At 41.0% G+C, this 24,911-nt stretch overlaps 1 protein-coding gene across 3 annotated transcripts in view; it reads left to right on the top strand.

The window, feature by feature from the left end:
• Positions 1 to 24,911, top strand: part of LOC122771011 (microtubule-associated serine/threonine-protein kinase 1-like) — a 66,771-nt gene that overhangs the window by 29,483 nt on the left and 12,377 nt on the right. For all 3 annotated transcript variants that reach the window (XM_044028277.1, XM_044028276.1, XM_044028278.1), the window contains 14 exons: positions 2,300 to 2,388; positions 2,715 to 2,790; positions 3,182 to 3,254; positions 6,629 to 6,789; positions 10,282 to 10,357; positions 12,595 to 12,804; positions 12,893 to 12,994; positions 18,647 to 18,779; positions 20,431 to 20,498; positions 20,591 to 20,664; positions 20,778 to 20,986; positions 21,646 to 21,784; positions 22,574 to 22,706; positions 23,750 to 23,915. In XM_044028277.1, the coding sequence (XP_043884212.1) occupies positions 2,300 to 2,388; positions 2,715 to 2,790; positions 3,182 to 3,254; positions 6,629 to 6,789; positions 10,282 to 10,357; positions 12,595 to 12,804; positions 12,893 to 12,994; positions 18,647 to 18,779; positions 20,431 to 20,498; positions 20,591 to 20,664; positions 20,778 to 20,986; positions 21,646 to 21,784; positions 22,574 to 22,706; positions 23,750 to 23,915 (1,709 nt within the window). The remainder of the gene's footprint in view (positions 1 to 2,299; positions 2,389 to 2,714; positions 2,791 to 3,181; positions 3,255 to 6,628; positions 6,790 to 10,281; positions 10,358 to 12,594; positions 12,805 to 12,892; positions 12,995 to 18,646; positions 18,780 to 20,430; positions 20,499 to 20,590; positions 20,665 to 20,777; positions 20,987 to 21,645; positions 21,785 to 22,573; positions 22,707 to 23,749; positions 23,916 to 24,911) is intronic.

Genomic DNA, 24,911 nt, shown 5'->3' with positions numbered 1-24,911 from the left:
TTCATTTAAGATAAGCAAATAGCTGACAGAGAGTTTAGATGGCTTTGCCCTAGTGTGTTTTATTCTGTTTTTAACAATAGTATTTTAGTTGGCTCTCTGACCCTTAAATCTGGAGTTATAGAGGAGGAATACGTTTTCTTCACTTCACACACACTTCAACTATTTATTATTCAAATACCTCATTCATAAAGAAGGAGGAAGCAGAATGAGAGCAAAGCAGGGTGTGAGGAACATGTGAAAAGGTGCAGGAGGAAACAAGTGACTGATTTAAAAGTCATCAAAAGATAACAAGTAGATTAATAAGAGAGAATAATAAGCATTTGAGGAAGATTCACTCAGACGAGGTAGATTAAATGAATCCCTTTCCCTGTAAGATGCGGTTTGCAACATTAGGCGCTAGCTACGAGTGAGTTGCTGCCATTTGGCAATTTGCTGGTGGAGCAGCGTTGCTGTACTGTAGATGTGATGAATCATAAATCAAAAGCTTAGAACATGTTGTGGAGGGATGCTTGATGTGCTCAAGTTATTCAGCTTTTGATTGAGAACGAGCTGCAATGAAAACTTGGATTTGAGAGAACAGGGCTCTAAAGAGGGAATTGAAGAGGAGACAATTACAGGCAACTTCAAGAGCATACATAGGTTTAAGAAAGAAGGATTGAGAGGACACAAAAATCTATTAGAGGAATATATTTCAGTCTCTTCACTTTATTTTCCCTTCTCTCCTCCTTCACCCTTCCCCCATGAAAGAGAAAGATGGTGTTCAGCCACTTCCAGCCCTCTGTCCAAAGCTAATGCATTTCCCTTAAATATTTCAAAAAGCTCCTCCTCTGTTCTGCAAGGTTGAGCACACGCATTCCCTCAGCTGGTGCCCAGAGAGGCGCAGTGCCACTGCTAACATCTGCCTGGGGTTTGATGTCTCCGAGTGTTAGAAACAAAGATTCACAAAGAAGAATGAGAAATGAGGCAGAATGTGGGAGAACTGTGAGATAGATTATGGGGTGAGATGTATCAGAGAAGTATGTCGCATAAGGCTGGGTTCAAAAAAGTGAACGTTACATCACCGTTGTCTTCTTCTGCTGATCACAGAGGGCATGAATGCAAGTCATGCTGAGCTCGCCCTCTGTAATTACTAATTACAAACCGTCTGACGCAGTTCTAGGCTGGATATTTTAACCTCAAATGTTTTTTTATGTTAAAGTTTGAATTATGACCTTCTATTGTACTGTAGAGTTGCACTCATGTTTTAAAAAATGCATTAATCTCTCTTTATAATGTAAACATTAACATGTTTTAATGATGCACCAGGTTAGAGAGTTCCAAATTTTGTATAATTTGCAACATTAGTGCTATAAAAAAAACTGATGCCCAGCCCTAGTGTTTAAATGACCGTGCCCTTTCATATGTTATGTGTGCAGGCTGTGATTTGATGCACTGCCTGCACAAATGTAGAACAGCGTGCTGGCTGATGCAACTTGGGGCAGAAGTGTGTTGTTTGTCAGAAGTGGCTCTGCTCTGCAAAATGTGCCCTGACAGGCTCGGGAGTAAATCGCATGCACACACACAAACATTCAAGCATGTGGGCATGCATGCAATGAGGTAAAGGGAAAATGAGAACATGAGAAAGAGAGCCATGACAGACCTGTGAGCAAAAGCCATTCCACTAATGAAAATAACACCTGAAAAAATCACTTCCCACTATCCAAGCTGTTATGTAAGACAATTCCCCTTGTGCATTGTGTTGTGCACATGTACACACGTATGTGTACATGTGTGTGTGCGCGCGCATGCAGTGCTAACACTTCAGTCCCTGCTCCTGTGAGAGAAGTGTTTATGGTTCAATAATTTTTGTCTCTTCATTATGGTCTATACCGTTCCTCCCTGCTCCTTTTATTCTTGCTCTCTGTTTATTCTTCCCTCCCTCCCTCCCTCTGTTTCCTCATCACTCCTCAGCCATTACGTTTCATAGCAGCATCCATCGCGGGGCTGGACATAGAGGAAATTAAAAATCTTTGTTGCTTTGTCCCTCTCCCCTGTGAGTGGGAGGCCATCAATAAAATCTTGCCAGTGAACACATACTGTACTCAACATAGAAAGCACATGCACTCACAGCCACACATGCTTTACTGTGTTGCAGGAAAGGCCATACATTTACTCAAGGGGATAAGCACACACAGAGCCAACACCAATATGGTATATTCATTAACCTGGGGGTCACCCGCTATTATCTGTGTGGTGCGGATGGAGTCTTGAATGTAATAAAGACAAATATTGACGTGCTCTTTGTTCTCGTGTTTTTCAGTTGCAGAACTAGTAACCGGAAGAGCCTCATCCTGACCAGCACGTCCCCCACCCTGCCACGGCCACACTCTCCACTCCCTGGACACATAGGTCAGTATGTCTGTATTGAATGTGTGTACACGAAAGCAATAATTAATTATTATGCATTTCATAGCAAATCATTTCCTGCGTGAATGGCGGAAATGTCAGTGACAATTGAAATTTCCAAACACTGCTAATATCCTCCCTGAAGATGGACTGCACACAGGTTTTAACCCCACCCTCATAAGTGTCGATGACAGCCAAAGTAATGCAATATTGCTTTCAAAGTGTGGTTGACTATGTATTGTAATGGAGTGTATTGACATAAATAACTTAAACGAAAGAATCCATGGTGTATGTTTTCTGTCGTCTTCTGTGTCTATGTATGTAAACAGGAAGCAGCCCCTTGGACAGCCCACGCAACTTCTCACCAAGCGGACCTGCCCACTTTTCCTTCGCCTCTTCTCGAAGGTTGGCATCCATCCTTCATTCACACAACAAGTCACACATGCAATGGTGCAGGAACAGTGCTAAGTAGATTGGATTATTTTTACATGCACGCACACTGTCACAGTGAAACTAACCCTCCGGGAAGGCACCCCCATCATCCTTCCACATACATGCAAAGTGAGGCTGTGCGCCATTTGTCCTTCGTGTGACACCAGGATAAGACGACTCAGGCCAGGTTCCGGGGTTTTGCCCAAATGTGTGCCATTTATTATTCGCTCAGAAATCTCGGTGCTGAATGGGGAAGAGAGGAATAACGGGAGCAAACATATTTTATTGGATAAATTGAAAGAATAGGAAGGTGGTGAACCGGCTGTAGTATAACTGCTCTAACATCTATTCCACTTTCTTTCAGGCCTGATGGACGTAGATGGTCCTTGGCCTCTCTGCCTTCCTCAGGATATGGCACCAATACACCCAGTTCAACGGTAAGGAAGAAGAGTGATTTCTATGCCACCTAAAACTGAGTTTGATTTTGATATTCTTCCTCATAATACTGTCAAAAAAGGACACCATGACATTGACTTAGCATGAATGTTTGTCGTAAACCTGATGTTATACAACTTTGAGCAGCTCTCAGTGTTTTTATTTCAGATCAACTGTAACATTTTCATTGTTGTTTTCTTCTTCCTCCTACTAGTTCTGTTTTCAGTGCATTTGTGACATCACAATTCGCATTGATCAAAAAGATCACCAGTGGTGTTAATCGCCTTTTTTAGCAGGTTCACCCGGGTTCACAAATCCCTGGTACACCCACTCATTTTAGCGTGAAAGAGGCTTCACAAAGAAATTGTCTTACTACGGTTGTACAGCACTGTTAAAGTGGAACTGCAGGATGGATGCTTCAGTTCATGGGTCCAATGCAAGACACTGTTTGCAGTGTATGTGGAACAATGGCAGTCATTTTGAGACTAAAGAGATCATCAGTGGCTTACTTTTAACAGCCTGCTTCAGAAGAGATGTTACCATCTCCACCACAGATGTGACTACAGTGCAGCCACAACTAGCCTTCATCTATCAGATAGTGTTACTGCAGCAGACACTGCACCTTATCCTCTCCCAAATGAAGGGTAAAGCTGACTAAGTGTGTCCTTGCAACAAAAGCCTTGTGGCTATCAAGCTACACACCACAGTTGAGCAGCAGTGTCCTGAAGCAGTCTCCCTGAGGTGTCTGTCTGGTTCTGCTGTTTTTTTTTGGAATATTCTTCCTTTGTGTGTCTATCCTCATACGTTCTTTTCTTCCAAGAGAGAAATTGGAGAAAAGTTTTTAAAAAAAAAAACACTTTGATCTGCAAAACTGTACGTTTTGATTGTTCTTCCATTGCTAATTTGATGATGCTGGGTTTTTGTATCACCATGAATATGTATTTCCCTCAAAGAATGCCTCTAACTCACTGTGTGCTATTCTGCATGTAAATTCATGTTCTCAACTCACACCTTCTACTTTTGTTTTGTTTCGGTTTGAAGTGATTTACACACCATAGTGGCATCTAAATGCCATGACACACATACTGCTGCTGCAGGTCTCAGATAACTATATAAAAGCATTTTGCTGGTGAAGGAGAACATGCATCACATGTAAATCAGACCTAAAAATAACTTTACCGTTGCTAAGATATGATCGACCAGATTAATCTACTCATGATTACTTGGTTTCTTCTGAACAAGGTGTAGCGGGGATAATTGAAATGAAATAAAACCCTCAGTCTTTCTTGCCTCGCAGCGGTAAACCAGTGTTCCAGTAACTATTTCTCCATCCATCACTTTATCCTGAGAGAAGCAGAGATCGAAGATAAAGAGGGGCAGCGGAGACAAATAAACGCGAGTGTAGGTGGAGGTGAAATGTGTTTTGAAGCAAGCGCGGAGACAACAACAACAATGTTCTCTTTCGTCTGGGTGAAAGATGTTTGGAGCGTGAGACACCACTCAAAGGGGAATGAACACTGCCGAGGGCCATTTGGTAAATAGTCCATTTGAGAAATGGACCTTAATGTGTACGACTCTTGTATGGAGGCAAGCTGTTGACTCATAATCCTCTGCCTGTACATTTCTGTGCTGACCCAAACACAGTCACCCACAGTCCTCTGCATCTTTGCTGCATTTCTTTCATTGACTGTCTCTCGGCGGCACATATAGTAGAGCGAGAGAGAGAGAGAGAGACTGTAAGGAGCTGATTGATCTCTCTTTTTTTACCAGTGACTGATGTTGAAGGTGGTTTCTCAGGTTGTCCACATTCCTCTCCACCTTGTCCCTTCCATCCCTTCAAGTTGCAGTGCTCTGCTGATTCTTACGCGGGTCATTACACACTTGATTAGTTACCGCAGGATTAAAGGAGATGTGTCTACACTGGAGGATTTCGGAGCATGAAGAGTTGGATGTGAGCTAAATTTATGCAGAGAAGCTGCAGGAGGTGTAAACAGTTGCGAGTGGAGGTAAGACAGGGAGGATGTTGCATGATGAGCAGATGTTACAGATGAAGAAGATATCCCAACTGCTGGTAAATCCCAGAGTCATAAACAACTTTCAACATTTGTTTAAAAAAGTCATTTGTTTTCACGATCTGTCATTTCCACTGTCACTGTGTATAACGATCCTGTCACTGTCGGGAAGAGGAGAAACATTTTCAATTAATGGGACACTGAAAATCGCTGTGCAGTGGGGAGAAAACTAATTTTGATATGATGAGGCACATTACTTATGAATATGTCAACAAATGTTTACTGTCACAGAGGAGCAAAGAAAACCAGAAATTATTAATATATAGCAGAAATCTGAAGCTCAAAATGATTCATTGATATTGAAAATGATTGCTTATCAGTTACTTATTAGTAATTGATTAAGTGCAGCCTTACTGTGTTATCAGATTACAAGCTGTGGTTGGACATCGAATATTTTAAGGGAAAGCATCCAGATCTAATCTCATAATCTGTTAAAAATGCATTCCCCTAATTCCTCTCTCCTTGTCTCTTCGGTGTCAGGGTCTGAAATGCAGTGAATTAAGAAGCCCACTGAGGCAGACACATAACATTTCACATCTGTGACAGCTCTCTGTGCCTCCAGAGATATTCTGATGATGCAGACTGGATCTGCTGCTTTCACAACATCATCACTAGTCTGCAGCTTGCAAGAGGCTAAGACCTGAGTGGAGTCTCTAATGGATTTTTATAGCAGAAATTCTTGTGTGGCCAACGGACAATCCTGGTGTCCCACTGGGAGTTGTGTTCATTAAGCCTCCAATTGATCCAGAATGTTTTTCACCTACTGTGCCAAAGAAGAGACATTTGTTTAAGGCGAAAAAGTGCTGCCGTACCCGCTGATGAAATAGACACCTAAGCTGGCACAAAACTTTTGCAGTTTTTTTCCCCCAGATTATTCCATTTTGCCCTCCTACTCTAACTCCTTCTGGATATTTTCCTTGTTTCTTCACCTCCCTTTCCCATCTTCCTTTAACTTAGTATCTTCTTTGTTTTACATGTTCCCACCCACGCACCTCAGAGAACACCTTGTCCTCTTCTCTTCTCTTCTCTTCTCTTCTCTTCTCTTCTCTTCTCTTCTCTTCTCTTCTCTTCTCTTCTCTTCTCTTCTCTTCTCGTCTCTTCTTGTCTCTCCCTTGTCTCCACATCAATAAATCTGCTCTTGCCATTTTTTGTTTTTGATGTCCTCTTCTCCATCACTGGGTTTCTATTTTTACTTTATTGATGCTGCAGCTGAAACAGAGGCTTTGAAAAGAAAATCATATCAAAGAAAATGCCGTTCATTTTTTTTTTTATTAACCTTGTCTCTTTTTCATGTCTGTCTCCAGTCATCCAGCTCGTCCCAGGAGCGTCTGCACCAACTGCCCTTCCAGCCCACCATGGACGAGTTGCACTTCCTGTCCAAGCACTTTGGCAGCACAGAGAGCATCACGGACGACGACGGGGGCCGACGCTCACCGCATGTCCGGCCTCGCTCTCGGAGTCTCAGGTGAGAGCAAATCAAACTCCCCTGCCTTGGTTTGTGACAGCAAATGTCAAATAAGGACTGTGGGTGTGTGATAGTCATAGCAGTATCTCTAGTAATAGTGTCAATGTCACGCTGTAAAAAGCATAATGTTAAACTAATGTTACAAATGTTAAAAATATGTGTTGCATGTTTATGCTTCCACATCCGACACAAACTAATTCTGACACAATTTAATGCAAATGTCTGGTACTGTATATACAAAAGGTAAAAGATCAACAAAAACACTTTTCTAGCAATTACTCTACGTGGAGCATTGATTAAGCATCGGTTAAGCAGAAGCATTAAACCGGTGCTGTATGATTAAAACTCAAATGCAGCATGTAATAATAGAAGGACATTTAACAGCCCTCAAAGAATATAGAAATTATTTAATTTGCTGGAACAATGTCAGTACAGGGTGATACAGCGGTGCAGTGGCAAGTATTGTTACCTCACAGCGAGAGGTTCAGATCCCAGTTTGACCAAGGGCATTTCTGTTTGGACTTTGCATATTCTTCTCCCCGTGTGCGCGTGGGTTCTCTTCTTTCCCACCTCTGGCTTCCTTCCACAGTCCAAAAACATACAGATTGAGTGGACAGTGTGTAGGTGTGAGTGTGAGAGTAAGCGGTTGTCCGTGTATGTTAGCCTTGCCATGGACTGGGAACCTGTCCAGTGTGTACCCCTATGTCTTTTGCCATATGTCAGCTCCAATTGGCTCTAGCCCCCCAGCTCATGTGGAGAATTTCACTTCATAACATACATGATATATATGTAAAAAGCACCAGAAGAGATATAAGATACAGTGTTTCATGTAAAATGAAGAAGTAGCACCAGTAGGACCGTGAAAAATGCATCAGAACAATGTGGCGCTCAGGTGGATTGTGTTTCTCAGCATCAAGTCATGGCTGGATTAGAGGTTTCTAAAGGGACAGAGTGTGGATCTCTTTATCGCTGAAACTAGATCAGTTTTATTCAAATCACATCCAACACCTGCATTATCCTAAGTTGATGAAGACAGGTGCAGAGTTTGTACAGAATGCAAGAGTCCAATCAGCTAAAGTGCATTCAGTGGAAACCTGACATATAACAGTCTCAGAGGACAAGAAACTCTCTCTCCCCCCCTTTTTGTCCTCCACCTCTCCGCTGTCCCCCATTTTCCTTTCACCCCAACCGGTCGAGGCAGATGACCGCACATCTCTGAGCCTGGTTCTGTCAGAGATTTCTTCCTGTTAAGAGGGAGTTTTTTCTCTCCACTGATGCCTAGTGCTTGCTCATTGTGTGAACTGTTGGGGTTCTCTGCTCTCCTTGATGTTGTCTATGTACAGTGCCTTGAGATAATGTATGTTATGATTTGGTGCTATACAAATAAAATTGAATTGAATTTAATTGAAACAAAACAGGACAAAAAGGGCTGGTGAAGAAAAATATTAAGAAAATGGATAGATGCGTCCATAACATCATATATTTTTTGGGGGAATAAAAAATACAAGTATATTGGGTTCCAAATGATCAATCATTCAAAATAGTGTGTAAGAATTAGTTCTGTACTTGAGTACACATATTCAGTGATATTTTCCACTCTTATTATCTCAGTGTCCGTCCGACCCTCCAGTGTTTTGAGCCTCTGCAGTGTAGCAGCAGCTTCATTATTAGCAAGAGTCTCTGGCGTACGCTCCCTACAAACATGCCCATCATAATTATAATAACCATCCCTCTGCATGCAGCACAGCCTAACTACATGTGACATGCTACTCAGTCTTTGTGTTGAACTCCTTAGCTGTCGCTGCTGTCCTAGATAAAATCCTGTGGCTACAGTAGGCTGGATGCCTTTATGGTGCATTGACTCATTATCAGTGTTTGGATCACATCGTGTGATGCTGACATGTGAGTGATGTGTTTGTTCACAAGACAGAAAACATATATTCACAAGGTTTTGTCCCACTTTGCCCGACTGTTTTATGTGAAACAATTACTTTCTACGATCTGTTTTATAATTATGGGCAAAGGCAGGAGTTAGCTTAAAACACCCTTCTGTTGCACACCACCGTCCCATTCAGTTTAGATCAAAGTCACGCTGACTCACTGACCTGCGATGTGCATTGATTTTGGAAAGATAGTGGGTTATTGTAAAACATCCCAGCCCTAATATTTCATTTACTTCTTTATTTTTTACTAATTGATTAAACTCAATTTCTTTTCATTAGATTGAAGGTGCATTTTTGAGTATAATTCAATTATGTTCAGGGTTACATTACATTACATGTCATTTAGCAGACGCTTTTATCCAAAGCGACTTACAAAAGTGCATTTAAACATTTGGGTACAAATAAGAGCTAGAAGTAAGTAAGAGCTTCAAGTTGATCAAACTATGAAGTGCTAGTCATAAGTGCGATGTACAAGTTTTTTTTTTTCTTTTTTCTTAGTCGAGGTAGGGTCGGGTTCCCACATATTGGTTGACATCAAATTTAAGGACTTTCCAGGATCAATTCCCTCAAATTCAAGGACAGAATATGCTGACACAGCTTAAGATGGTAGAGTAAGTACTTGTAAGAGCCGCCTCACCCATGGCGTCCACTTGTATTGATTTGCAGCACGCTCTGCATCCGGCCAAGTGATTGCCCTTGGGCTCTTGGACAAGCCAGGCTCTATAATTTTCTTTGGTGAGTCAGAGAATCTTTTGGAATCTGCATTTCCCAGGCGTCACGTACAGTCAATTTGCTCTCTCTTGCTTGACGTTACGCGCTCATTGTTCTGCATGGAATCTCACGTCAGTGGCGGACAGAGACAGTGGAAAGTAATTACAACTCGACATATGACATCAAGCAATGCAGGGCGCATGAAACAGTAGGTGGTGCCGTAACAAACAAGGCCACATCGGTGGCGGGAGATATTTACCTAAATATCAACTTAACTTCTTTCTTGCACACAATTCAAGCACTTTCAATGACCCATGTCTATTTAGGGCAATTTCCCAAAACTTTCAAGGGCCTCAATCTTTCTAGGATTTCAAGGCCCCTGGGGAACCCTGATGTTGTTTATACATGGGTAATGTAGCAATAGAGATACTGATGAAAGAGACAATTGTATATGCTTTTTTTGTGATGGTCAAATTGGTTTTGCTTTGTTCCTGCCACATGTGGCTTGTATATCTGTGCTGGTTGTTTCTGACATCTTCACCATTCTTAGTGGCAAGAGAGGAGTGCGGTATGACGTGCAGGAAGAAACCACGTCCATTAGAGCAACAGACTATGCTGAATTTTTAATTGGTCGATTAGCATAATGTACAGAGGGGATGGGCATGGTGGGAAGCAGTGAATTATTCCTTCATTCGAGTGGAAAATGCAGAATTTCACGACTCCCCTGCCTCACCAGCTGCCTCCCTTCAATCACTGTGTCACTCAAACCTGCAGCCTTTAATTTTCTTAGCCAGTGCTGTAAATTACACTCCTGCTCTCTGTGTTTGTCTCTCCTCAGCCCGGGGCGCTCTCCATCCTGCTATGACAATGAAATTGTGATGATGAACCATGTCTACAAGGAGCGCTTCCCTAAGGTCGGCCTCGCAAACAAATACGCAAATGTAAACTGTGCATTTACACACACATCAAACATGCAGGGGAAACAATATACAAGCAGATAGTGACCTTCTTTTTTAGCTGTGCTAAGTGACTACACTGCTTTAAGTATAGGTATGTTGCAGGCAAGTGTCTGCCATCGTCCCATCATCCTGTGCACATTCACAGTGATGCAGAGTAGGTGCTAATGAGTCTTCCTAAATACTACTGCACACTTTCCAGAATTGTCAGTGAATGTGCACTTTGCTGCGTCTCCACCATCATTACGAGGAGAATCATCATCAGCAGTTTCCCATGTTGGAAAAGTGTCAAGTGGAAACCTGAATTCTCTCAGCTTTATTTAGACTCCTTCACGTTTTTTCCCCCCTCTTGAATATGTTAATGTATTTAAACACACCATACCCCAGTGAAGTGACTTTATCTGTATCCTACAGTTAGATGGCTGCAGTTGTAAGACGTAGGCATCCTTTTGACACACATTTTACAGACTGCATAGCCAGCAACATTTGTCCTCTTTTACAAAAGCTGAGAGAAAGTTAGAAGATGTGTTCATCTCTGCGAGTCAAACATCAATAGTCAGTGTTTATTTATGTAGCAAGAGTGTCTCTGTCTGCTTGTCTTCTTCTTGTTCTAATAATAATTTCTGGTAGGCTGCACACTGAAAGGTGTAATGCTGCCCTCCACAGTTTGAAGTTCTTCTTCTTTTTCATCTCCGTAGCTGCTTCTTTCTCTACCCTTTTCTATTTGTCTATCGTCAAAATGTGTGTGTCTGCCTATCCTTTTCTTCTTTTAATAATTTCCAGAGGTGTAATGCTACCCACCACAATTCTTTTAATCACAGTTTGAAGTTCTGTCTCACAGTTCTCACCCTGTCATCTCCTTAGTCTCATCCTGTTCACTGCAGTTCAAAGTTCTTCGAACTGTGGAGAGCAGCGCTGCAGCCTGTCGGAATTTCTAAGAAGAACTAATGCCCCAAACCTGTTACTTCGCTGCAAAATGCATTTAGAAGACAAAGGTTGAACAATTTACATTTAAACTAAATAAATTCACATCACTGATGACATTTTGCTACAGTGAGAGTCACAAGGCTTTGGAGAGTACACATGTTTGTTTAATTGTCTCTATGAAAACTGAAAACCCACAGCAAGCAAAAATAAACATGAGTCTATAAGGACGAGGTTGAGGTTGCACTGTGAAAAAGCACATGCTTGACATTTACTGTGTGAAAGAAGACAACATCTTCTACAAAAACCTCTAAATTGTGTACTTGTGAAAGCTATGGGAGCTGAAAAAGAAGAAAGCTGAGAGAAAGTTATAATGAGTCCTCTCGCTGTTGCCTTTGATGTGCGCTCTATCTACCTTGCCTGCCTTTGAAATTCTGGCTTCACCCCATATTTGGATGTGCAACAAAATGAAATGTGTTTGTCCCCTCACTCATTCCCCCATCCCTCTACAATGCTTTGTGGAAATGGGTTTAGTTGTCTCTTTTTTCTGGAAAGCTGCTAGCAGACAGACAAAGCAACAGATCCTGGTGAAAATGCTTATCAAGCTGCCGCTTTACCAAGAAATTCCAAAGAATTCAAAAATGTCTTCCAATTAGCTTAGCTCTGGTGCCGTTCTGGAGCATCAGAACCTTGGTGCTTTCTGGCAAACCAGCCGACATACACACCACTTTAAATGGAACCAAAGTGGGAGGACGTTACTCTGCGTTACTCAGACAGTAAGTAAACACAACACCGGCAAAATCTCTGTACTTCCTGCTGGAAAAACCAACATAGACCAGTATAGTTTCCATGCTGGTCCATGCTGGTCATGCTGTTTGACCAGCATAGACCGGCATAATGATGCTAGTGGACCAGCATAGACCAGCATAGACTATGCTGGTCCCCAACATAGACCATCATTATGCTGGACCAGCTCCAAAACACAAACATTATGCTGGTTTTTCTAGCAGGGGCTTCCTTTACTTTCCGCTCATCTTCACAAACCAGAATATGACACACCCACTGATGATGTCACGGTTTGCGAGGAAAAACCACTATATTTTGGGTCCAGCTGAGAACAACTGGTTCCGCCAACCGGTTCAAAATTAGGTTTGGGAACCCGGAACCGGCACAGAGCCCTGCCAGTGTGAAAGGGCTATGATTGTCTGTGTTTACATTACTCTCTCAACACCAGTGTGACAATAACTATTCACCCCTCTCCTGTCCAACAGGCCACAGCTCAGATGGAGGAGAGGCTGGCAGAGTTCATCCACATCTACTCCCCAGAAAGTGATCTGCCACTGGCTGACGGGGTCCTCAGTTTCATCCATCACCAGATAGCTGAGCTGTCCAGAGACTGCCTGGCCAAATCACGTGAGGGCCTTATTACCAGCATCTACTTCTGCGAACTGCAGGAGAACCTAGAGAAGCTGCTTCATGATGTAGGTTGTGGAGGTGGACGAGAGGTGAAGTCTGTCACTTCAGTTCAAACCCGACGTCTCACACGCTGACCCTGTTTGTCTCCACCAGGCCTATGAGCGCTCAGAGAGTTCCGAACTCACCTTCGTCATTGAGCTGGTCAAAAAGCTCCTCATCATCATATCTCGTCCCGCCAGGCTCCTCGAGTGTTTGGTGAGTGTAATAACGCTCTCTAATAGCATATTCTGTGTTTTGTTAACCTCAAAATCAAGGCTCAGAGATACCAAACACACACCAACATGGATCAAATATGCATCAATTGTGCATTTATTGAAATGAAGTTCAAGATCGTTTGTGTGCTCTCATTCGTTTGCTGGGAGAGACTCCCTGGGTCAATTCTTCAATGCTAAAATGGCATTTTGTGAATGTGATGAAGTGGGGTGGGCAGTCTACTCAGCAATCTGAAGGGATGAAAGACACGTTTTGCATGCATGCACTTTTGAAATGCTAATTGAGTTACAGCAGGGGAAGCTGTGCTGTTAACTCTTGAGGAGCACCGTAACTGCAGAAAAGAAAGGATAAACCCATTTAAAAATAAGTAAATATACGATGCATTATTAGTAATAGACTTACTGTTACTGTGTATCATACAATATGTTACACATACTGTAATTCATTCCTGATAGATAGTAATAGTAGATATTTATTTTTGATTAAGTGCTGAGGGTTTTTTTTCATAACTTGGATTTGTGTTGTTTTGTACTGATCTTCCCCACAATGATTTTTCTTTATGAGAACTCCAGAGATTCAGTCTTGAAAGAGAAAGATGCTTTCATGGGTAAAAGTTGTATACAGAACCAGAACAATAGTTGGGACTAAAAATCAAGGTATCTTTGCCTTTGCTGCTTCAGCTCTGATCCCTCTTTATCTGTTTCCTGTCAATTCACACAATTTATGAAGATGCTATAATAAGTTGCTGGACTGTCTTTGTAAGCCTGCAGGGGAAACACATCTCATAAGCAGGAAGACTCAGGGAGAATTTGTCATTCTCTAACAACATTTGTAAAATGAGTGATGTCAAAGAGAATGGCAGCAACTGAGTCTGAAAGAAACTCCCTGATAACATCATGTCACACACCAGCTTTGCATCAAAACCCAAGCAAGAGAAGTGGAAACACAGATGCCATGCATTTACCTTAACCAATCAACAATTGTTAACAATAAGTAATAAAACAGTAATTTGTGGAAGACGGTGGACCATGATACGGAGTAGACATGTTTGTAGGGAGCTCCACCTTCACAAAATTAATTTGCCTCACTTGAAAGATTTTGACTGAGTGTTTTGGATTTGTTCTTGATAGTCTCATAATTTGGTGGATATTTGGAGGCTTCTTAATCCCACAGGGAGAGATTTATTCGAGATTGATTATTTCATATTAGATTACAAATTACTGTCACAAATAGCAGACTGTACCTATAACAATATTCTTATATCAGGTCATGCCCCAGTCTCTTTAAGACTTAATGTGAATCATAAACGAGGAGAATTCAACTGGCGTCTAAATAACGCCTTACTGAAAGACAAGGAATTTTGCTCCTATCTTTCAAACAAAACAGCACACTGGTGAGGTTGATGATTCCACACTTTGAGAGGCCATGGTGGCAGTTCTTAGGGGCTACATTATTTCCTATTTCTATACTGTCCAAGAATGTTTCACGTTTGCTGGCCCAAGTGAGGCAAAAGTATTTTGAGTTCAGTGATTAGTGATTCAGTGTTAAGGCATTCTCAGGCCTCCTGGATGCAGATTTGGATTTGAACCAGATAAAAGAAGTGATTTCCTCTCTCCCCAACAATAAGGCAGCAGGGTCTGACTTTTTTAAGGTATTTAGCCCTAAACTATCGCCTCTCATATTACGCATGTTAAATCATTCAATGCTGAGCTCTAGGTTACCTCCAGCTCTATATAGGGCTTCTTTCTTTCTTTATTTCTTTCTTTCCTTTTTGTTTGTTGTTCTTTCTTTCTTTCTGTTCTTTCCTTTTTGTTGGTCTGTCTTTTAAAAAATAATAATAAAAAAAAAAGTGATTTGTGTCATCCTGTCATGAAACGCACAGTATGAGTGTGTCATTTCTGACACGAGGGGCTTCTGAATCAAAACAATAACAAAAGACCAAGTTTGATGATGTCGGGAAGCAGCATGGAGTCATGGGATGATTGTTTTCTTGTTGACTCATTTGGTTCCCCTGTGCTTTATGGGGAGAGCTTCAGCAGCAGAATACACAGCAAATGGCACAGAGTAGTCGTGATCCATTAGGGGCAAATGCACACAATAAAATGAAAAAACAACACACTGGTTAAGTAGTTATATTGAATATTTCCTTCCTCACTTACTGCTTTATAGGAGGTTTTCCCCAGTAGTAGCAGAGATGGTAAAAGTATGTTACTTTGAATAAAAAATAAAAACAAGTCTTGTACTTTTTATGCAAAAATATGACCCACATTGGTCAAAAAAGTTGAATCACGGGGGTTTCATTTTGTTTTGTTTTCATTCACTCCAGGTCAAATAGTCATCATCTGCTCTATTGTTGCCAGCGATGTGCCATATCTGGTGCCGCGCTATGGCATGTATGTCCGTTAGCATTAACATGTGTAGCAATCCTTACTTTTTAAAAGAATAGCGCTCAATATCACTAACATAACCGATCGGATCATCTAAATTCTACATTTAAAGAGATGTGGAACTACTGTAACATTATTGCTACATAAGAGCTATTGAGTTGTTATATCTGATATCTGTGACGTCAATATTCACGCACAGATGAGGCCGGGGTGAAAAAAAAAACACAAAACAGGCACAAGGCAGACCAACTTCTGGCAGTGGGAACGGTTTTGTTCACCTTTTCTTTTGCGGTTTCACATGGGTTTAAAAATCCCAGGTATGCCCACTAATGTTAGTGTAAAAAGAGGCTATATAATATATTTTAGAATCAGGCTGCAGTCTCTGATGACATGAATGCCTCTGGAGTACTACACGACCAACCTGGAGGATCACAGTGTGTTCACTTTCCACCAGTCAATACGATTAACACCCAGAGGAGAGGGGATAATTCCTTCATTCCTTTATAATCAGTTCAATTCTTAATGGCAATTAAATTAACTAACTAAAGGTTAATAATTAACATCCATAAAATGCAGAACTGCAGTCTCTTCTCCTTTACCTTTTTTTGCACTTAGGTTTACCATGAACTAGGACTGGGCAAATATACAAATACAGTTGTGTGCAAAAGTTCTGAGATCATTGGCTTTTAGATTGGAATGATGATGATGATGATGATGAAAGTTGGTGTTACATATGACTAAGCTATCAGTGAGTTTAACAGCATGTGTGTAATGCTTAAGCATGTCTTGAATAAACCTGGTGTAATAGACCAGTTTCAACATGAAAAAGTACTTATCTTTCTTACTTTCTCTTTTTAAAACTGCTTACATGTTTCCCCTATTTTCAAATAAAGTAATTATATTGTGTGGTTATTAAAGCCTTGTTGAAGCAACAAATCTAATGGTGGCCTTAGACATTTGCATAGTACTATATACTCTGCACTGCCTCCGATAATTGTAGTGTCACCTTCAGCAGCATGAGATGTCGATGTATGAATGATTTCCTGGTGTTATGCACGTCATGGTTTTGATTATTCTGCTGCAGTAGAATGAGCTCTCATTGCCACTCTAACTTTAAAGAATTCTCTCCACCTCCACTTGTTCTTCTCAGTAGCAGCACATGTAACGGGCTGTAAATGTGTCCTTGGGATGTCGATGCATACAGAACATAACTCACCACAACTTACTTAGTAATAACAAAGTCTCTGTAGACAATAGAGACTCAGCAGTACCTGGATATCAGCTCACTGATTGATGGCCCCTATGTTTCTCATTGGTGCGGTTCCTCCTCGAGTGCCCGTGGCTCATCTTTCTGTTGCTAAGGCAACCGTCAGAAGAGGTCGATAGGGTCAGGCAGGATGTTGAGGGGACTTCAGATCCTCTTGGCCCTTAGCTCGGAGAGGAGAAGACAAGCAGATAAAATGTTGTCCAGGGCTGTAGAGTTCATTTAGCATTCAAGTCAGTTGTGAGGTCTGATTTGGTGAAAATGTCACGCTGTCTGAAGACGTTAAGCGACACAAATATTATCCTGAAGCAGAGCATGCTATCAGACAGGCAGGTTAATGCCCTCCATCTCAATACTCCCTGGTCTTTCTGTGGTCTAGGGGAGCAGATATGAGTGAGTGGGGGAGGAAGGAAATGATCGTGGCTGCCTCAGGCTCCACTTTCTAATCAAAATGTTATTCCACCAGCAGGAATGAAAGTAAATCCCACAGGACAACACAAAAGGCTGCTTCACTGGAGCTGGACATTTTTTTTTTATGTTTTCAAGAAAGCAATTTAAAGTTCTGAGGTGTATTAACACTGATTATATTTGTTTGACAGTCCCATAGAGGTTTTTGGTCAGTAATTTCCTGTAGGTTAAATACATTTGTGTTTTTTTCATTGACTGTGATACATTGATGTAGTGCAACACACACACCACAGTTACTCAGCATTTTTTTATAGATACTTTATTAATCCCCTTAGGGAAATTATTCTCTGCATTTTGACCCATCCTAGAATTAGGAGAAGTGGGCTGCCACACTGAGTGGCGTCCGGGGAGTAATGGGGCTTGGGTACCTTGCTCAGGGGTACCCTAGCCCTTTCGACCTGGTGGGGACTTGAACCGGCAACAAGCCAAGTTCCCTTTACCCTTGGCCACAGGCTGCATTCTTCCACTGTTAGCTCTTATCACATCACCCTGTTACTGCTTTACAATGATATAAAACAACAACAAAGTCTTTTGAGATCAAAATCATTTTGAGACCAGGCAAGATAGCACACTAATGATGAAGAATGTAGAGAAATCGTCTTTCAAACCGCAGAAGTACAAACTAAACAGATGCACAAAACAAAATACACCCCAAGGATAACAGGCACATTCTTCGATGTCTAAAGGTTATTACATGACTGGCGCCACAAAGTTGGAAAAAGCTGCACTACCAAATTCCGAAATCGAGGATTCCTGGTAGAACAGTCAATATTTACGACATTACGACATTAAGACATGAAGGGAATTCATTCTGTGTGGTTGTATAATAAATGTAAGTTTGCCAATGTTGCTGTCTCGTTAGACTTAATGAAGGCCTAGAAACCAGATACACAAGTACACAGTGATGTTATGGGACAGTGAGTTGGATCTAAATGATCCTCTACGCAGAGACAGTGTGCAAATAAATGATGTCCCCATGGTGTAGAACACTTACAGTAAGAGCACAGCCTGAACAAGTGTTCTTCTTACTGCTACTTGCTCTGGGCTGGCAATACAAACTCAAAAGCTCAGTTTTCTTTGTCTTCATTAGTTTTTCCAATATGCACTTGACACGCACACATGCACCGAACTCCAAGAAGCAGCTGCTGAGGGGACGAGTGTATCATCTGCATAAAGAGGCATTTACTGAAGGCATGCCACTCCAAATGTTGTTTAAATGTACCTAAATGTGAAAACTATAGAGGGGCTGGAATTGTTCCTTGGAGAACTCCCTTTGAAATAAATCATCTGCATATTCAAAGCATCCTTCATGTGCAAGTTTGTCTCTGAGCCGCTCCATAGCTTTATCACATATAAAGACATCAGCTTTACTGAAAACCTGCCCAATTAGGATCAAGAAAATCTTGCAAATAAAGACTTATTTTGCCTGCTTGCAGATCTTTCTCTGTGGCCGTTTACGCTTTAAGATGTCTTCAATTATAGTTTTCTTTGGCACTTTCTTTACTCTAATAACAGGAGTTCAACCCGGAGGAGTTTTACCATTTGCTGGAAGCAGCGGAGGATCACGCCAAGGAGGGACAACTGATGAAGGCAGACATCCCTCGGTACATCATCAGCCAGTTGGGGCTAACCAGGGACCCCTTGGAAGGTAAGAGAATTGCTTGACAGAGCCTGTTTTAGGTGACGTATTCAGCATATAAATATTGTTGCATAATTTCTGTTCATACAGACCAAACAGAGGCAGAATGATAAAAAAAAAAATCACTCAAAGTTATCCACTGCAGCTTTAAAAGCCTAGGACCTTGTTGCTATTGTGTTCCTCTCTGAGTCATAACTCAGTCAGATATAAACACAGAGAGCACATTCAGTGTGACATATACTTCCCAAGGATAAAATTATCTCCTGTGTCAATCACAAATAAATGCCTTTAAATCTGGTGGGGTTTTTTCACAGATTTATGGTCATTTCACAGCCTCGGGTGGATTGAAAAAAATAATGCTAATATTGTCATATTACTCATTTACTTTACCTGTTCAAACACAAATACTCTAACGGAATGAGCCCAGGTTCTGTTTATACACTGACATTTACTGTATTGAAAAGCTGTGGACAAATCCTCAAACAGTAAAGCAGTGAAACTACTATCTAAAATTGTGTCCATGGGATGTAGGCTAATATACCCCTTCTGCCTGAAGCTATCGATCAGCTTCACTGGATGTTCGGGAGTAAAACCTTTACTGAGATGTAGAGTCTGAAATGCTGGTTGATGGTGCAGTGGCATCACAGTCGTTCATTAATTGTCAAACTCTTAAGTCCCAGTCCAATCCATCAAGTGCATCATTAGCTGAATGACCCACAAATGGCTCTTCAAAATAAATGTCTGCAGTTTTGAATTTGAATTTTTGAATTCACGAAATATGAGCCTCTTAAAGGAATCCTTCACTGATTTGAATTTAGCTTTGTATTACTGGAATAGGGGTAGTATTTTTAGTAGTTTAGTTACGCTAACAGGGCCAAGTGTCACTGTAGTCCTACAGTATTAGAAGAACTGTTAGCAAAGATGCTAACACTGTTAGACACTGTGTACATTCTGGGAATTAGGTCCCGTTCCCCTACGAGTGGCTCTAAAAAGTGTGGAATTAGCGTTGCAGTTTCAAGAAGTGTCACTGGTGGGCACGTAACAAAGTAAAGAATGAAGATATTTCTCAACTCAGGGGAAGCTGAGGTTGGGAGGCACATTTTTTTTTTTTTAAATACTAACCCTGTTCTAGTAATACAAAGCTAAATGCAAATTGGTGAAGTATTCCTTTAACTCTTTCTCGGTTCATCCCTGCTGACAATGTGCCACTTCACTCTCAGTACTTTTCTTGTTTCCTCCTTGGAACTTTTTCAGCCCCCAACAGAAACCGACAGTATATATGGTCCTCATATCAGTTAAATTGAGTTAATATCGACAGAATGACTCTATAGATTCTAATGCATTGTAGCTGCTGTCACAGACAGTCTTGAGAGCGCAAGGACATTGAAAACTAACTACCACGCCAATCAAGGAGGAAGGAAGTACAACTGTGAGGTGTGAGGAGAGCTAAAAGTCAAGAATATTTTATGTGAAGAACCTGTTTTATAAGGCTAATGCTACGTTTTATTTCTGCGATCTGTTGCAGGATAGCACTTTTAATAAATTTGAGCATCTTGACAATTTTAATCTTCTCACAGCAGTGTGGGAGGATTAGTGTTAGAATCTCACATCATTTTTTTTGTCTCTGCATTTCACTGTTAACCAACATGTTTCCCAGCAGAAATTGTGAGTCTTGACAACTATGACAGCGAGGGTCCACATACCCCAGAGACTGATGACTCAGCGGAGGTGAGAACCCAATACGCACCAATAGATTTTTGTTGTACCCATTTTTGCACCATCGTCCAAACACCAACACGCTTTTACACTCATTTCACCAGGGAAAGGGGAGAGCCCTCAATCCGTGTGAAGAAGATTTTCAGACCATCAAACTAATCAGCAATGGAGCGTATGGGTAAGCAACACAGTGATACCTCATAGATCTTTTATACAAACTTAATTACATCAAACTGAGCTCAGTTGTCATCTGCCCCCACTGTCTGTTCCTCTGTCTCTCCTTTGTTCCAGTGCTGTCTACCTGGTGCGGCACAGGGAGACACGTCAGCGCTTTGCCATGAAAAAGATTAACAAGCAGAATACGATTCTGAGGAACCAGATACAGCAGGCGTTTGTAGAGAGGGACATCCTCACCTTTGCAGAGAACCCCTTTGTCGTCTCTATGTTCTGCTCCTTTGAAACACGGCGACACCTCTGCATGGTCATGGAATATGTTGAGGGTAAGGGAGGAAGGTTTGCTTTACAGTAAAGGTTAAGCCATATTAAAAGAATGTTGATCATTAATAAAGCCACTCTGAATCATTGACTTCATTTGTTGGAGGAAATGATCAGGTTACTATTTGGTTTGTATAATATCAATTCTTTCAAGGCTCTTCTCACAGGCTTCTAATACCTGACTTGGCACTTCTCTGCTATTGGAAAATATTTTTTCCCTACACAGTTTGTTTAGCTTGTTGTGGGAGTGAACTTTTTTAATATTGTTTAATAAATGGTTATTTAAATCTAATTGCACATGCAAGGTTCTTTCCGTTCTCTATTTTGGGACCCATCTGTTTAACATCTGTCTGTTCCCACAGGATAAGATTATATAAAGTATTCTTTTAAGCTGTAGGAGCGCTTATGTCACTTATATTTGCTGTTAGTACGCACAGTCACAGTGGTGTGTATTTTATTCTAATGATGACGCTGCTAAAGGTGGATTACACTGAATAAAGATGAATTTCAGGCCAAAAAAGAGAGAAGCATTACATGTACTTATTCAAAAGTGCAGGTAATTAAATAAAATAAGAGTGTGGGGTGCTCAGTTTTCCTGTCAAAACTATGACATTTGGCAGAAAATGGCTTTCTCAGTAATAACGTGGTGTTTCTGTGTCTGTAGGTGGTGACTGTGCCACTTTGTTGAAGAACATCGGAGCTCTGCCTGTGGAGCTGGCGAGGATGTACTTTGCTGAGACTGTTTTAGCCCTCGAGTACCTGCACAACTATGGTATTGTCCACAGAGACCTCAAACCTGACAAGTGAGTTTCAATAGCTGTGCTTTTAATATTTTTAGTGACTTAGTGTCATGTAAAAGGGGAATCTTGATATTACGAAGAAATGACCACCTGGCAGGCGTCACATAGAGCTCTTGTTTAGTGTTTCGGCTCATTGTTTTGGTTTTACTGCCGACAACTTCATTCAGATTAGAAGTTTTAGCAGAAAAAAAGAGACTCTGATGGGCACAATTTGCACTACATGCCAAACACCAAAACACAGCCAAAGCAGGCAAATATATTATACTATTTAACTGGCTCAGGGGTCAGTGAAGATCACAGACTTTAAATTCATCATGTGGCCAGAAACACTTCCTCATTTGTGATTCCTGAACTGGACAACTGTTTGCTAATGTCCTCACCATATAGTAATTAGGGATGTGAATCGTTATCGGTCGGATTTTGGTCACTGGCTCGAATATCGGACAGATAAAAATGTAAATTCCGATACAATCCAAAAATCATATATGTCACATGCTTCACTATTCACTGTATGACTGTAAAAATGTAAATAAATATCAGCAAAAGCATTTAGCATGTATTCATGTTTGGACTGTTTATTCCAACAATTTTTGTTACACAGTTGAAGAATTATGTCTTTGAAATGACTCAGCACAAATGTGTTGTTAACAGCTTCATAGTTCAAGGAGAACATATTTGTGGACAGTTGCTTTTACATTTAGGTTTTCAAACTTCTATTCTCAAGACCTCAAATAGGAAACAATAATCACACACTGAAACAATTGAAATATACTGTTTCCTCTCCCCTTATAGTCTCCTGATCACCTCCATGGGCCACATCAAGCTCACAGACTTTGGCTTGTCGAAGATCGGCCTCATGAGTCTAACCACTAACCTATATGAGGGGCACATTGAAAAAGATGCCAGAGAGTTCCTGGACAAGCAGGTAGAGTTCCTGTAACCTAGAAATAGCATGTGTGACAGATTTGTGGGCAGTAAATGCTACACTGTAGCACCATCTTATTACAGTCTACTAGTAATTGTGATTTTTGGCTGCTCTGTTTGTATATGTCTGTCATTGTGTTGTATTGTTACAAAACAAATAACGTGATGGGGGTCATAGTTTTTACTAACAATATCATAAAGCCTTCTGTGACTTTACTGTGATGTCACACCATTTTCTGGGTGATTATTTGATGTCAATGAGCCAGAAAATGCAGCTTAAAGTAAATGTAGGATCAAGTTTAGGGTCAAGGTCTCGGCAACTGCTCATTTAAAAAAACTTTACAGACTTTGAAATCGATCAGGTAGAATATCGAAGGACAGACGGATAAAAAGAAAGACATGTATTATTTATTATTAGAGTTCTCAGACTGGTCATATCGTGGCTGAGAAGACAGCTGCCATTACCAGCAGCTACCAGTTTTCTTAAGTCATGCATGCCAATCTGCTAAGTCATCCGGCAAAATCAATACTCTCTAAATAAAGACACAGCATTACAAGGCTTGGTGGGTTGCCTGCATTATTACATATCACGAATGCTCCCCCTCTCCATCCTAATCCCATTCAACTATCATAGTTTCTAATGCGGTGATTTACAGCAGTGCAATTGGCCCACGTGTTCTCCAGCTCTTTTAGGTGAGAGCAGGTGTCTGTTTGCCTTTGTCTGCCAGTAATCAACTCACATCATGTCTTTTTGTGTTTTTTCTTGTTCAGTTAGCATCATCTCACATTAACGCTGGTGCAATCATTTACATTTTCTTTCATTTCTCACAAATGTCACATATTGTTGTTATTGTGAGTGAAACCTTGCATTTGAAGAAATATAAAACAGAGGTGAACAACTGAAGGCACATGTAGTTTCCATTTTCACTGCCTCTTTTATTAATGACACAGATTAAGCTGCAGGTCTGAATAAGCCTAATGCTTCTTAACAAAAGTGATAGTTGTGTTTGATGACTTGGGTCTGTCAAATCTTTGTCCACACAGGTATGCGGTACTCCAGAGTACATTGCGCCTGAGGTGATTCTCCGTCAGGGCTATGGAAAACCAGTGGACTGGTGGGCCATGGGCATCATCCTCTATGAGTTCCTGCTGGGCTGTGTGCCTTTCTTTGGAGACACTCCCGAGGAGCTGTTTGGACAGGTTATAACAGGTAAGGAAACTTTAATCTTACATATTTTTTTCTGAAAGAAATTGAAGGGAGCTCAAATAACACAAGGAAGAGAGTGGAAAAAGGCCAGCCAGTCAATTTGGATCTGTTGCAAAGGGTATCAGATTATTCCTTGGGTCATTCCTGACCCCTCAATTTCATGGATTCAGATCAATTTCTAGCAACCAAACAGCAATGATAACATTGCCCCTGTGGTGGTGATACTGCATTACGAGGAATTAAAAGAAAAGCACACATTTGTTCATATTCTCTCTTATAATAACCCTTAACCAGTGGTGATTGCTCTAAGACAGCTAGGGAAGCTCAGCTTCCTCTAAAATATTGTCAAGTATGTACTGTGTTCTATTTACATTTCACTAATAAGCGCTATTAGTGCGCTATTATAATGTGTCACTAGTTTGTTCAGAATCAGCTGTATATCACGGATGACGGATTGTCTTACATGACTTCCTGTAGCAGCCTCCACATTAAAACCACTTGAAGCTCAGCTTCAACTCTTCTCTATGGGACGACACAGAAAATGTTTTTTTTCACTGTGGTGAGCTTGACGGTGATTGGACAAATGTGGCAAAAACATCACTTCCAGGGAAGCTCAGCTTCTCTCTGAGTCAATGGGGCAGTCGGCCTCTGCATGATGATTGGAGGTTATGATTGACAGATTTGTAGAAACATACATGACAGCGGAGCCTTTTCTGCCTCAGGCCTGTGCGTATTTTGCAAGGGAAGAGTGTAGACAAACAGCTGGTCGTTGTGTGTTTTTTTTTTACCATTTTCATTTGTACATAAGCACTATAAATAAAACAGTTTTATAGCATTTCAGTATTAATTATCTAATTTCAATGTTCTAGTTGTTCGTTTGCAGAATTTATGTAAAAATACCGGCCTGAAATTAGCTTCCCCTGTTTCAAAGATCTCAGACCGCCAACTGCCTTCAAGAAATGGATAAATAAGTCACCATATACATTTTTCCATGTTAAA

Source organism: Solea senegalensis, linkage group LG6, assembly GCF_019176455.1.
Source record: "Solea senegalensis isolate Sse05_10M linkage group LG6, IFAPA_SoseM_1, whole genome shotgun sequence".
Classification (NCBI taxonomy): Eukaryota; Metazoa; Chordata; class Actinopteri; order Pleuronectiformes; family Soleidae; genus Solea; species Solea senegalensis.
This window is presented reverse-complemented; position numbering and strand designations above follow the sequence as displayed.